The sequence below is a fragment of the Mustela erminea genome, chromosome 2, assembly GCF_009829155.1.
Source record: "Mustela erminea isolate mMusErm1 chromosome 2, mMusErm1.Pri, whole genome shotgun sequence".
In the NCBI taxonomy this organism is placed as follows: domain Eukaryota; kingdom Metazoa; phylum Chordata; class Mammalia; order Carnivora; family Mustelidae; genus Mustela; species Mustela erminea.
This window is the reverse complement of record NC_045615.1, coordinates 157,278,101-157,293,135: the sequence shown is the minus strand read 5'-3', so window position 1 is coordinate 157,293,135 and position 15,035 is coordinate 157,278,101. Positions and strand designations below refer to the sequence as shown.

The 15,035-nt window shown below is 37.9% G+C and overlaps 1 protein-coding gene across 3 annotated transcripts in view; it reads right to left on the bottom strand.

Moving 5' to 3' along the window:
• The window catches only part of MTHFD2L (methylenetetrahydrofolate dehydrogenase (NADP+ dependent) 2 like), a 126,460-nt gene that overhangs the window by 99,425 nt on the left and 12,000 nt on the right, over positions 1-15,035 (bottom strand). For all 3 annotated transcript variants that reach the window (XR_004283498.1, XM_032334580.1, XM_032334579.1), the window contains exons 2-3: positions 9,605-9,789; positions 8,696-8,818 (exon numbers count right to left, since the gene is read on the bottom strand). Coding sequence is in view for 2 of the 3 variants with exons in the window: in XM_032334580.1 (XP_032190471.1) it covers positions 8,696-8,818; positions 9,605-9,789 (308 nt within the window). In the remaining variant the exon portion in view is untranslated. The remainder of the gene's footprint in view (positions 1-8,695; positions 8,819-9,604; positions 9,790-15,035) is intronic.

Sequence of the window (15,035 nt, the reverse complement as noted above, 5' to 3'; positions counted from 1 at the left end):
TATCCAATCTGACAACCTCTGACATTTTATTGGGTTATTTACAACATTATATTTTATGTGATTAAAATTATCATCTTTATATGTGATTTCACTGTTGTCTCCCCCCCCCCTTTTTCTTCTTTCCTTTAGAATAATTAAGTATTTTTAGTGATTTCATTTTATTTCCTTAATTGGTTTACTAGCTATAGTACTTTATTGTGTGGTTTTTTTTTTTTAAGTGGTCACTTGTGCTTCTATTATATATACTTTTAATTTATCTCAGTCTATCCTCAAGTGATATATAACTTCCATACAGTATAAAAATTTAACATTAATATCCTACCATTCTTCTCTCCCAACTTTTATGCTATTGTTGTACATTTTAGTTTCATTTATGTTACAAACCACATATTACATGGTTTTTGTTTTCGGTTAAATATCAATTCTACGATGATTTGAATGATAAGACAAATATGGTATGTATTTACTCACATAGCTACCATTTCCAGTGTTCTTCGTTCCTTTGGATAGACATGTATTTTCATCTGCTATCACCTCCTTCTGTCCAAAGGACTTCCTTTAACATTTTTTTGTACTATGGGTCTGCTGATGATTGTTTTCAGCTCTGTCTGGGTTCTCCTCTCCCTAAATTTCTGAAAAAATACTTTATCTTGCCTTTGTTTTAAAAGACAGTTTCGCTGAGTATAGAATTCATGATTGACAGGTTTTTTTCCTTTTCAATACTTTAAAGCTCAAACTATTTGCTTGCTTTCTAGCTTACATTGTTTCTAACAAGAAACCTCCTGTCTTTCTTCTTTGTATTCCTCTATATGTTATGCAATCCCCCCACCCCCCGCTACTTTTAATATTCTTTCTATCACACTGTTTTGGAACAAGTTGATTATGATGTCTCTGGTATAGTTTTCTTCATAGTATATGGCTTGAAGTATATGTTGAGCTTCTTAGATCTGTAGGTTTATAGTTGTCATCAAATTTGTGTGTGTGTGTATGTGTGTGTGTGTGTGTGTGTGTGTGTGCGCATGTGTGTTTTAATCTGAAATCTGAGTCACTTATGAAAGGATACTTAATTCTTATTCATAAAGCTCCAAAAAAATCCCATTCCCTCCTTCTTAAAATCTGCAATCATTCATAACACCTTGCTTCCATGATAACTGCAACAAAAAGAGGAGTGGAAAGGGAACACAACAGCTTTTAGCCATTCTCAGTCCAGAAATGGCTCCAAAAAAGTCACTTACCCTCACAATCCAGTAGAGAGTAGTCACATGGCCACAACCTAGTTGCTCTGAGAAGCTGGGACATGTGAGGGAGCATATGGCTATTGGAGAACTTTTTCTGCCACAGAGAAAGGCAGCATTGAAACTAGGAATAATAGAATTAAAATAATTTCAGAGGACATGAGCTGGGAAGAGCTCTGTGAAGCCATGGCATTTAAGCTGAGACCTGAAGGGTAGAAAGAAGTCAGTTCTGGTATGTTTGAAAGAGAACTGATATAGTTAAGGGGTCAGAGGTTAAAGCCCCATTCACGTAATAAATGTGCATTATCCTGGCATGTCTTCTATGTAATAAATACTATAGGTATAGAAAGATTTCAGGGGTACAGAGATAGAGGATCCTCATCAAATCTTGAACAGTGTCAGAACTTATATACCACTCTTAGAAAATATGCAGAAGAATGAGACTTGAATTAAAACAAACAAAAAAAGCAGTCGCTGGGAAGCTACAGGTTTCAGTAATTCCAGCAGCAACATTCACTAAAAGTCTACCATGATACAGAGTAGATTTCAGAATAAAATATTAACTGCAATTCTCCCTACTTTGGTGGAACTAGCAGTCCAGTGGAGGAAATATATTACTAAAAAAATAATAAAATATTCCATGTGGAACTGTCCCAAAGACTCATACACAGAACTGGGCTTTCTTCCTAGAGAAAGAGCAAAAATTTTGTCATAAAGTTCAAGTCAAAATTTGGATATCAGTTAGAAATAAATAGAATAAATGGCTCTACAAACATGAAGAAGTCCAGAGTGATGAAATTTCCTACTCTTGTCAAGAACATTAAAAATAAAGCAATAAGTATTCTGTATACATAAATTGTATAATCTCTTAAGAAAAGCAATATGGCCAAGACTTTTTTTCTCCAAATGAATAATTAAGTTTTAGGCAATGCATATATCTATATCCTTACTAATTAGGTCAATATCCCCATTTTTATGCTTACTAATTATTAGAAAAGTTTATCTTTGTTAAATCAACACAATAAACTCTAACTTTTCTTACTCAATTCCTCCAGATTTAATCCTTTAATCCTAGATTTCATTCTAATTTTTCTGTTTAATCCTCTTACATGAATTGGAAGATGTTAATATCAAAGACTTCAACCTTGATAATTAAAGGGAAACAGTTGAAAAGCTATGTGAGAATAAGATAGATAAGACGGAATGAGTTTTCCCTTCTACCTAATAATTTTGTTTTAGAAATAGATGAAAAGTAGACTTCAGAAAGCAAGAAAACATAAGGAGATGAGCAAGCCTGTCTCTCGGCACCTGCCCTGCAGTCTCCATTGTAGGATGATGATTATGGCTGAAAGGACACTATCATTCCTTCTCCTGGCATTTCTTTATGACCCACTACCTTCCTGACCTCACACAAGATTCTCAGTTCACTTCATATCCTTAACTATACACCACAGATTGAAAAAAAAATAGCACTTACTGGTAAGAGTTGCTGTGGGTATTAAATGATTTACTATATAGAAAGCACTTTGGAACAGTACCTGGCAATAGTAAATGGTAAATATTTGCAATTACACATACCAGTAATAGTTGTTGTCATAAAGCAATAGTAAAACACCACATTAAAATATCATTTAGTGCTTGCTATTTAAAGGGTTATATCTAAATGCTTTCATACAGTTCATATAATTGAAATCCACTTAATCCAAACTTCTCCTGTACCAAATCCCATGCTATAACAAATATTTATGGCAAATTTCCAGCACACTTTAAGCTTCTAGATATTTTAATTTCTCTTCATTGTTTTAGTTAGAAAAGAATGGCTCTCAATGTTTAAAGCTCATTATTTCAGCCTTTTTTTTTTCATATTACATACTGATACATACCCTACAAATGACATAACTTTTTTTTTTTAATATTTTACCTATTTATTTGACAGACAGAGATCAGAAGTAGGCAGAGAGGCAGGCAGAGAGAGACGGGGGGAAGCAGGCTCCCTGCTGAGCAGAGAGCCCGATGTGGGGTTCGATCCCAGGACCCTGGGATCATGACCTGAGCCGAAGGCAGAGGCTTTAACCCACTGAGCCACCCAGGCGCCCCAATGACATAACTTTTAACATAATATCACTTCTATAGATATAACTCAATAAAAGCTAAACACAAATAATACTTGATTAGGAGAAAAAATATACAGAACATGAATAGAAGACATCTTTTTGGCCTTGACAAAATGACCACTTATGATGCTAACAGACCACACACAGTCAGGATAGGAGTAGGGAAGCATCTCATGTGATTGTTTTTTTTTTTTTTTAAAGATTTTATTTATTTATTTGACAAACAGAGGTCACAGGTAGGCAGAGAGGCAGGCAGAGAGAGAGGGGAGGAAGCAGGCTCCCTGCCGAGCAGAGAGCCCGATGCGGGGCTCGATTCCAAGACCCTGGGACCAGGACCTGAGCCGAAGGCAGAGGCTTTAACCGACTGAGCCACCCAGGTGCCCCTCATGTGATTGTTTTTATTTCTCTGTAGTTCGTGGATCAGCTTCAGGAAAACAGTCAGGCTACATGACTGCAGACACACAGTTATATCCTGACCACTTCCAATCCTGACCAAATCTGTACCCCTTGGGAACATAAAAGGGGGTCTGTCCTGAGACAAACTCATTACCACTGAACAAGGCAGCGTTCTATCTCATTTCTTTGGTTTTTATCCAAATGAGATGCATGGAAGCTGTTTGTATACTCTGATTAATCTTATGCAAACTTGTCCTGCAACATCAGAATTATAATTCTAAGTTAGAATTTCTTTTACTCAAGATACTGCCCTAATTGTGAAAAATAACCTCCCTTTTCTAATCACGACATAATTTAGAATACAAATTATTAAGCAAATGATAGAAAACTAGAGGTGTGATCAACGAGAATCATCTCATTTGCTCATTTGCTCATTGTTTCACTGATTTGTTGCAATCGTCTTATCAAGACCTGGATGGGATGGGGTATTTCAACCTGCTTCCACATAGCCAACCTACCAAAATGACTAAAGGAGTTCTATTTCTTCTGTAACATTTGGAAGCTGATGCTCGGGGCTTGATGAAGAAACCAGAAAGCAGGGTTTTTAACTCCTGCCCATACCAGTTGACCTTCATGATACTCAACTGACAACTGTGTGTATTTCTTACACTGTTTTTGCTGGTTCTTTCACAATAAATATGTACTTTAATTTAAAATAGTATAAACAAAAAATATATAATAAATATAATAAATAAAATACAATAAAATATAATAATAACAATGGAGTGTGAGAAGAAAACAGTTGCTATTTCTATAAAACTAAATTGAATATTTTGGAAAAACTCGTAAGAACTAAAATGAATTAGTAAAAATTTAGCTACAGATAAGACAATCATGAATATTTGGAGGTTTTTTTTTTTTAAGATTTGGAGATTTAAAAAATATTTTATTGGGGCGCCTAGGTGGCTCAGTGGGTTAAAGCCTCTGCCTTCGGCTCAGGTCATGGTCTCGGAGTCCTGGGATAGAGTCCCGCATTGGGCTCTCTACTCAGTGGGGAGACTGCTTCCCCCTCTCTCTCTGCCTGTTTCTCTGTCTGCTTGTGATCTCTGTCTGTCAAATAAATAAATAAAATCTTAAAAAAAATTTTATCTATCTATTTATCTATCTATTTATTTATTTAGAGAGCACAAACAGGCAGAGGGGAAGAAGGAGAGGGAGAGAATCCCAAGTAGACTCCACACTGAGTGCAGATCCTGAAGTGGGGCTCAATCTCACAACCATGAGATCATGACCTGTGTCAAAATCAGGAGTCAGATGCTTAACTGACTGAGCCACCCAGAAGCCCCAGATGGGGAGATATTTTAAAATTCAATATGAATTTTCACTGAGATAGCTTCATCTCAAACTGAAAATGAGAGGCAATGAATTGCAAGTATTATTAATGCCAGAAAATGATTCAAAATTCCAATCAGTAGGTTCCAAAGAGCTGTGGACCCCCATCAAAAGATCCATGAATGAATGAGTATTTAAATGATTTATGTTATAATACAATATTTAAGGTAAATACGCATTGTTTTATGATAACCAGTTTTTTCTGTGGATCAACATACCATATGTCCCAGTATCTTGTAGATTAAGTGGGGTAAGTAATATAGACGAGTCTCCTCATATATAAAATACAGAAGAAAATCCCTTCTCATAAGGCTGCCTTGAGGATTAGATAAAACTCTCCCTGTCAAGGAATACTTGCCACACGGTACGACACATTACTCATTGGCTAACACTGATGTGCTGGTGAGGGGTAACATAATAGTTCAAAGAAATGGCATGAGGAGCCAGTCTCCTGGACTCACATCCCAGCTCAATTACTTACCAGCTCCAGCGGCCTTAAGGGAAGTGACTCAGCCACTCCTTGCTTAAAATCCTTCATTAGTAAAATGTCCATAATAGCTCCAACCCCTAAGGGTTATCGTGAGGATTCAGTGAAGTAATACATGTAGAAGTGCCAAGACATAACAAATGCTTAATGTAATACATTTCAGCCAGTATTATTTTGCATATTTCTTGCGTCGCCTGGGTGGCTCAGGGGTTAAGCCCCTGCCTTCCGCCCAGGTAATGTTCTCAGAGTCCTGGGATTGAGCCCCACATCGGGCTCCCTGCTTGGTGGGGAGTCTGCTTCTCCCTCTACCTGTGGCCCTGGTTGTGCTCTCTTCCTCTAGCTCTGTGGTCTATCTTTCTCTCTAATAAGTAAAGAAAAAAAGAGAGAGAATTGTCCTTTCTTGGAGCACCCAGATATTTGTTATTACCTTTGGTCCCTTTGCCTCTGTGCTTCTTACCATCTAAACTGAACACAGAACAAAGCAATTTATTTAGTACAGACAGATCAACAGTGCCATCTAGTGGCAATTCGCCAAATGTGAAATGTTGCCCCAAAATGGTAAAATTTCTACAGACAGAAACTTAATTTTTAAGACAAACTCAATCTAATGTTTTAAATTTGTAAATTTATAAATTTGTGACATTTTTACAACTATTTGAATTCAATACAAATACAGGTGGGAGAATTTTTTTTTTAAGATTTTATTTATTTATTTGACAGAGAGAGATCACAAGCAGGCAGAGAAGCAGGCAGAGAAAAAAGGGGGAGGGAGGCTCCCCGCTGAGCAGAGAATCCGATGTGGGACTCGATCCCAGGACCCCGAGATCATGACCCGAGCTGAAGGCAGAGGTTTAACCCACCAAGCAACCAAGGTGCCCCAGGTGGGAGAAATTTAAAAAACCAAACCACAAAAAGATTGCTTGGCATATAGAGAAAAAAAAAAAAAAAAAGACTCTTTTTTAATATAAACCAAACAACTGGGTTTAAGCCCACTGCCGAATCTTTTGGGACCAATCTGTCATGTTAATAAACCACTCGGAATTAGAAATGTTAATTTCTGGTACAATTTGGACAGCACAAAACTTACATACTAAGGCATTAAGTTCTACTGCTGGATAAAGTATACTGTTAATACCATACAGAGGTCTCATGCAATAGCACTATTGAGCTTTTGCTTTCTGCAAAATAAACAGAATTCAAAATTACTGTCTTCTGTGCTCTACTGGCAGTCCTGACTGTACTCAGTTGAAATAGGTCTGAATTTCAGAGTCACCATTTAGTTAAAGAACACCAGTTATCAAAAACACAGTGCAGATGTCAGATACTGCGGTAAATTAACTGAGTAGGGATTATGTAAGAGCGGTCAGCCCTCTGGTCCTCCAATCGCTATGTAAATAAAGACGAGCGTCGGTGAGAACATGTCACTGCCTTCCAATCTGTTGGTGACCGGTCACTGCTCATTCGTTATTCATCTCAAACATAAGTGACAAATTATCCCTCCTTGTCTCCCAGCGAGCAGCTCATGAGACATTTCACAAAAGTAGATCACTGACAAAGGGGAGTAACCTATAAAGGTCACAGGGCAGCAAAGAAAATGCGGCGACACTGGAAGTGAAGTGAGATGTGGACAGAAGGTCTGGAAATAGGGACAACAAAGCAAAGACAGCAGAGGCCTGGGCCCACTGGAAGGTAAGGACCATGAATGCAGAAGACAAGATGAAGCCACTTTGGGAGGATTCTAGTTGAGCGTAAATGGATTGTCCAAGAACTAGGTGATGCTAGAATGTTGACATGGTGCCCTTTGGAGAAATGCGGCTGTGAGCCACGGGAGCTTAGTGAAGGCCAACTGTTTCCCACAAATGAAGAAGGTTCTTGTGACAAAAAGGACGACAATATCCCAGAGTAAGTGGGACCAGCATAAAGCATCACATTAAAGAAACTCTCAGGGATACTTCACAACTCTGAAAAAAACTACAAACCCCAGGAAGATTGCTAGGCAAATGATTACAAAGGACAAAATGGAAGCTGACCCAAACTTAGAAAGGGATACACAGTCCAGTCCATCAAGGCACAGGAAAGACACCTGCCCTATACTGTATTTTAAGTTACATGATGAGAAGAAGGCAAGTTACTGTTCAACTCCACTGATCAAGTTTTTTGCAAAGAAATAATTTTAATTCTTAATGTTTCTAAGTTTATTTATTTGTTTTTTAAAGAGGAAGTGGGGAGGGGCAGAGGAAGAGGGGGAGAGAGAATCTTAAGCAGACTCCATGCCCAGTGTGGAGCCCTATGTAGGGCTCAATCTCACAAACCTGAGAACATGACCTGAGCCGAAATCAACAGTCAGACACGCAACTGACTGAGCCACCCAGATGCCCCTCGAAGTTTTTGGTTTCATTTGGCTTTGCTTTTTAAAGATTTTACTTATTTATTTATTTGAATGAGAGAGAGAGTATGAAAGTGAGCAAGCATGAGAGAGGGAAGGTCAGAGGGAGAAGCAGACCCCCCCACTGAGCAGGGAGGCTGATGCAGGAGTTGATCCAAGGACCCCAGGATCATGACTTGAGATGAAAGTAGTTGCTCAACCAAATGAGCCACCCAGGAGCCCAGCCCCTCAATGTTATTAATGTTTTAAATTATAGTATACTAAACAAATATTTGTCTTACTTTTTTTTTTCATCTCCCTATACATTTATGAACCACAGTGAGTTAATGTTTTGGGAGAACATTTCAAAGGTCACAGAACAGCTGTTATTTTTCCTATTGATTTTTAAGATCGGTTCACCTGGTTTCAGCTTACACACTCATTTTTATGGTCTTGCACTACTTTGTAAAGTGAGGACTGCATGCAATTTTTGCCTAAATTTTTCTTTCACAAGTTTCAGTCATTGTAAGCATAAGTCATTTGGGATTTGTCAACAATTACGTGTTGACATTTGTCAACAATTACATGCTAATAGCTAGTCCCTTCATGAATGTATTTACTAAATTACTTGTGGTGTCACAATACAATGTCAAAAGATGCCTTTTAATCTAAAACCAAAGCAGTCATGTAGAAGAGCCTTAGGTACCTGGTAGTGGCAACTGAACTAATATACCACTGACTCTTGGGTCCATATTCAGTTGATCAGTTATGTCCAAAAGTTCTTCCTGAGAAACATCCTTAGGTTTTAGAATGATCTCACTACAGATTCCTGGAAGAAAAACAAATACGGAAAGTCACTTGACTAACGAAGATGTGGTTTTCTATTCCTGGTATCTTACACGGTATGCAATTAGTTTCCTCTGCTCCCGTCCGACTGGAAGGAAAGGCCCTTCTACAAAATGATGTTCAAAGCACCATTAAAAGGGATTTCTCACATAGTGCAGATGTCTTCTTATGATGCACATGGGTTCTTTTGGCCCAATAGCCCATTGCATTTATTGATGATAAGCTAGTGTTAGTGGATTTGAATACAGTAAAGATACCAATATAGCAGAGTGAACTGGCCAGATTTATTATCTGATTCAACTAGATATAATAAAATTGGGCCTTTTAAAAATAATCGCAATATAGTTGACATACAAATATTACATTGGTTTTTCTGGGGTACAACCTGGTGATTTGACAAGTCTATTCATTTTGCTGTGTCATTACAAGTACAACTACCACCTGTCACCAGACAACCCTATTACAATACCATTGACCAAATTCCCTATGCTGTGCCTAAAAATGGGCCCTTTAAATGTGCAGTGTTCCCCTGACATGTCACCACAGCATCTGAAGTCACGCTGAGTGAATGCAGGAGCAAAGTTGAAGAAAAAGATTAAGAAATGAACATAAACTTTGGTAATGAATCTCTAACAATAATAGTTAAAAACAGTAAATGTTATTCAAATAGCACTTATTTGACAATTATCATTGATAATTATCACATTTGAAGTGTGATACTTCCAGAACACATGATTTAGTAACAAGAACAACGAAAATGCATCCCCACCTACAGCAGAGGCGGCTCTGATCTTCTTCCTGACGTACGTATGACTTGCTGGGTTATCCCCCACCAAAATGATACTGAGGTGAGGTCTTCTGTTCCCAAGGGAAATCCATGACTCCACACCTCTCTGTATTTCTTTCTGGATTTGTTTGGCCATTTCAGTTCCTGAGATAATAACGGCATCGTGTCTGTGGAAAACAAAAGAATAAGTGCAGTACAAGATTCAATAAGGAACAGTCACATCAAGGTAAGAGGTACAAGTGCGAACTACCCATCTACAACTGTTCAAGTAAGCAGCCATCAATCAGTCCCAGAAAGGCAAAAAGAAATGTGTATACTGAAAGGGCTTTCTTGCTCTTTGTGATCTCAAAGTTAAAAGTGGTGAATTCAGGTTACTCTTACTGTGTATTCATTTTTCTTAAGGTACCTGATAAAGTGTAAGATGGTTCTTTCTTCCTCCTGCCCCTGTCCTTTTACTATTGAAAGGCCTGGTGAAAGCAACATCTGTATGTAGTACATGATTATTTCACAAACACCAAAGGCAGATCAACGAATATCAAGAATAAAGGAAAAGGAAGAAGGGGAAGAAGCAGAAGAGGAAAAGGAGAAAAGGAAACCTTATAGCACCTGAATTCTTTCCAGCACGTGTACACTTTTTATTTTCTAATAGGGGCAGGCATCATGAGTATCAACCAGCACAAACAAAATGCAAATTTGCTACACCTTTCAAATAAGTCAACTGTCCTTTCTAAGAGGTTGGTGTATATATATATATACATATATGTATATATGCATGTATATGTGTGTGTGTGTGTGTGTGTGTATACCAAGAATATTCCATTTCAGTCTCAAGAATATTCAAGAATGTTCCATTTCAGTCTGACACAAGGGATCCACAGTGTCCATCCAAGTTCCGACAATTTTGACAAGAACATTGTTCTACCAAGAAGTGATTCTGAAATGTGGTCTATAGATACACACACTAAAATTGCCTGAGAAGCTTGGTGAACTTGCAGATTCCTACCCCATGATTCAGAACAGTCTGGAAATCCTCAAGTCTAACAAATCCCCAGACATTCTTGGGCATGACTGTGTTTGAAAACCACTTCTTCATTTCAACACAAAAGTATAGTTTTGAAATAATCATTCCCATAGGTAAACAATTGAGGAAATAAACTGATGAAACAATACAACTTTATAACTGTAGGTAAACTTAATTTTGTTTCTAATATATCTACTTTTCACTAAAAATCCCATAGCTTTCAAGTCAAGGAAAATTATGACAAATTCAGTGTATCAATCTTGCTCCACTGTCCTAATTTTATAATAGCTTTATTGAAGTATAGCTTTATTGAAGTATCTGACATATACAGCACATATTAAAGTGTGCTATTTGGTGTTTTACTATACGTGTATACTTGGGAAACTGTCACCACAATCAAGCAAATGAAACCCTCAAAAGAATCCTGGTGCTCTACTGTAATCTCACCATTCCGCCATTCTTGCCATACTCCCTTTCCTATCCCCAGGCAACCTCTGGTCTGCTTTCTGTCACTATACATTAGTTTGAATCATCATTAATTTTACAAAAATGGAATCATGCACTACATGCTCCATTTTATCCAGCTACTTTCACTCAGCATAATTAAGAGTCATTCATGTTGCTGCTCATTTCTTCTTATTGCTGAGTAGTTTTCCGTTGTATGGATATATCAAAATTTGTTTATCTGCTCAATTGCTGATGGATATCTGGGTTGTTGCCAGTATTTAGTCATGGCAAATAAAGCTATAATAAACACTCATGCACAAGCCATTGTATGCACATATTTTCTCTTGAGCGAATGTCTAGGAGCAGAATGGCTGGTTCGTAGGATAGGTATGTTTACATTTGTAAGAATCTCTCAATCTGTTTTCTATAGTGGTTGTACCATTTTACATTTGTACAGGCAGTACATAAGAGTTCCAATTGCTCCACATACTTGCCATAACTTGGTAGGGCTGGTCGTTCCAATTTTAGACATTCAGTGGGCTATGTGGTGGTATCTCATTGTGCTGCTAATTTGCATTCTCATAATGAATAATAATGCTACACACCTATTCAGGTACTTACTTATCATCTACCTCTACTCTTTGGTGAACTGTGTAATTTCATGTTTTGCCTATCGTTCTATAGGTTGTTTCCTTATTACTGAGTTTTGAGAGTTATTCATAACTCCTAGGCTCGAGTCCTTTACCAATATATGATTTGAAATATTTTCTCCTAGTCTGTGCTTTGCCTTTTCATTCTCTTAATTGTGTCTTTGGGAGATCGGTTCTCAATTTTGATGTTCTTCATTCAGTTTTCCTTTCATGGGGCATAGCTTTGGTGATGTGTATAAGAAAGCTTTGCCTAAATCAAGGTCACAAAGGTTTTCTTCAATGTTTCCTCCTGAAAGTATTATGGGTTCAGGTTACACATTTAGTTCTATGACTTAGTTCTATCACTAGTCTGTTGGGACTTTATATCAGGATATTGTCAAATGCTTTTTTATGTGTCTATAGAGATAATTACAAGATCACATGTTTTTTCGGTTTTAGTCTGTTAATATGATGAATTACATTGATTGATTTTCAAATGTTAAATCAGTGTGGCATTCCTGGGATAAACCTCACTTGGCCATAATGTACCTATCCTTTCTAGATATTGGGGATTTCACCTAAAATTTTGTAAAATTTTTTGTATCTCTGTGCATGAGAGGTGTTTGTCTATTTTTCTTGTGATGTCTTTGGTACGGTGTTGGTATCAGTGTGATGCTCCCTTCATCGAATGAGTTAGGAAATATCCCATCTTCTTCAAATTTGCACAAGAGTTTGTCCAGAATTGGTATTATCTCTTCCTTAAATGTTTGGTAGAATTAACCCATGAAGCCATTTGGTCCTGGAGCTTTCACTGTGGAAAGTTTTAAAACTGTAAATTTAAGTTCTTTAATATAGAGGGCTATTTATGGTTATTTATTATTTCTTGAGTGAGCTTTTATAATTTATGTCTTTGTACATTCTAATATTAGTACACAATTATATTATAGACTAAATGAAGATACAATACTTATTTCTGAGTTTAAATTTTTATCTTCAAGATTAGATAACAAACTTTTTTTTACTATTTACTATGAATTTCTAGTACCCATATTTTACTCATTTATTTAAGTGACCTTTTAATTCTAAGAGAACTAGGTCCTCTTACATTAGAAAATACTAAAGGCTGCAGATAGGGCAACTTATTCCAGCATGACTCATTTCTAAGAGGTGGTAAAAAATAAATACTTTCCGGGGCACCTGGGTGGCTCAGTGGGTTAAAGCCTCTGCCTTAGGCTCAGGTCATGATCTCACGGTCCTGGGATCGAGCCCCACATTGGGCTCTCTGCTCAGTGAGGAGCCTGCTTTCCACTCTCTCTCTGCCTGTCTCTCTACTTGTGATCTCTCTCTCTCTCTCTGTGTGTCAAATACATACATACATACATACATACATACTTTCCATAAATTAAATTGTGTCAGCAATATTCAGTTGGGGTGAAATACTATATAGAAGTGGTTTATCTGCTAACATACTAGAATTCACTTTTATCATTAAAAACATGCATTTGTTTTAAATTACAAAATCACCTGAGCTCTATGTTACATTTTATAGCACATGCATAGAAATGCTGCTGCTGACATCTTCTATTAGCTGTTTCTCTGTTACACACAATAATTGGTTCAAAGGCTGCTGAGAAACTGGCAATCACCAAACAAAATCCAGGATGATTATGCCTTAGAATATTAAAAAGCTGTGTGACCCTGAGAATGTCAGAGTTGGTAATGGCATAAACTCATTCCTCGTTTCCATAGAGACAATCTACATACAGATTAAATTTGACTGTACCCTGTATGTTGGGATCTGAGAGAGTGACAGGGCTTACTTTATAGCACTGATGTGCTAAGTGAGCTTGCTAATTATAGCTGACATGTTATAGCCTGGCTGAGTTGGTGTTTATGGGCAAACACCCAGGAGACTGCCACCCAATTTTAAATAGGAACTTTGAGGATTTTTCGTAGCAGCTGGTTCAGCCCTTCAATTTCCTCAGTCCCTGCAGAGCCTCAGCAAGCCTGGTTCGGGGGGAGATAAGACATAAGGATAAACGAAGCAACCTGGTATTAGCGGAGGCCTAAAGTGTGGATGCCCGTACCAGTCCACATGCTGGAAGACCAGTAAACACACATATTCTCTAGCTCACATAGTCTTCAGTGCATAAGAAAATGAGATTTGTCAACATAAGGATTGTTGAAAACTACTGACTATCAATAACAGTGCAAATAATCAGGCACAGAAGCACACAGCTCCTAAGAGTTCTCCCTGGCTCAAGTCAATCTCTGCCAATCCACTTTCCATACTGCAGCCAGAGTGGTTTTCCAAATGTAATCATGCCAGTTCTCTGTTAAAACTCCTTACTTCAAGCTCCTTGTTTATTAATTTATTCTAGGAAATATAAATAGCAGTACACAAAACATACTGCCCACTTTCATGGGAACTATAATCTAGATGAAGAAGACAGTTGTTTTTTTTTTTTAAAGAAGACAAATTATTAAAAGGCAAATATTTAACATATTATGTGTGAGAAAAACAGAGGGAAAGGGCATATCTGGAAGCCAGAGTTGTCATTTTAAGGACTTCATTCATTCATTCATTCAAAGAGAATGTGGGCATAAGTGTGAGCAGGGGAAGGGGCAAAGGAAGACAGAGAGAGAGAAGCTCCAGCAGACTCTGCCCAGCACAAGCTGACTCAGGACTCAACCTCAAGACTCTGAGACCATGACCTTAGCCAAAACCGAGAGTTGGAACCAGGCACAGGGCTAAACCAGGCACAGGGCTTAATTGTCATTTTATATGGATGGGTTAGGTGTCTCTTCTCCAATGAACCAGGTGATATTTTATCATAAATGAAGGAAATGAGAGAATATGTCATGTGGCTATCTGGCCACATGACATATTTCTAGGCCAAAGGAAGTACAGAGCAGTACTTTAGGCAGGAGTGTGCCTGGCACAGTTGATGAATGGCAAGAAGGTTAGTGGCTGCTGTAGAAGCAAATGTACCAGGACAGGACACAAGTCAAAGAAGTCATGGAATATCAGATCACATGAGGTCCCGCAGACCTTCAAAAGGATGTCAGCTTCCACCGTGAGGTAGGAAGCCATTTGGTGATTTTGCGTAGTGCTATGATCCGATTTTCATTATTCAATCACTGGTGAAAATGTGGAAGACAGACTGTGGGAGCAAGAGGGGAACGGGGGCACCAGTAAGAGGCGAGTGCGGTATCCCAGGCAAGAGATGAGGGGGCTTTGGACAATGAGGGTAGGAGTGTAGGTGCAAAGTAGTCTGAATCTGAGTTAATTCGGATCATGGAGCCACTGGATTTA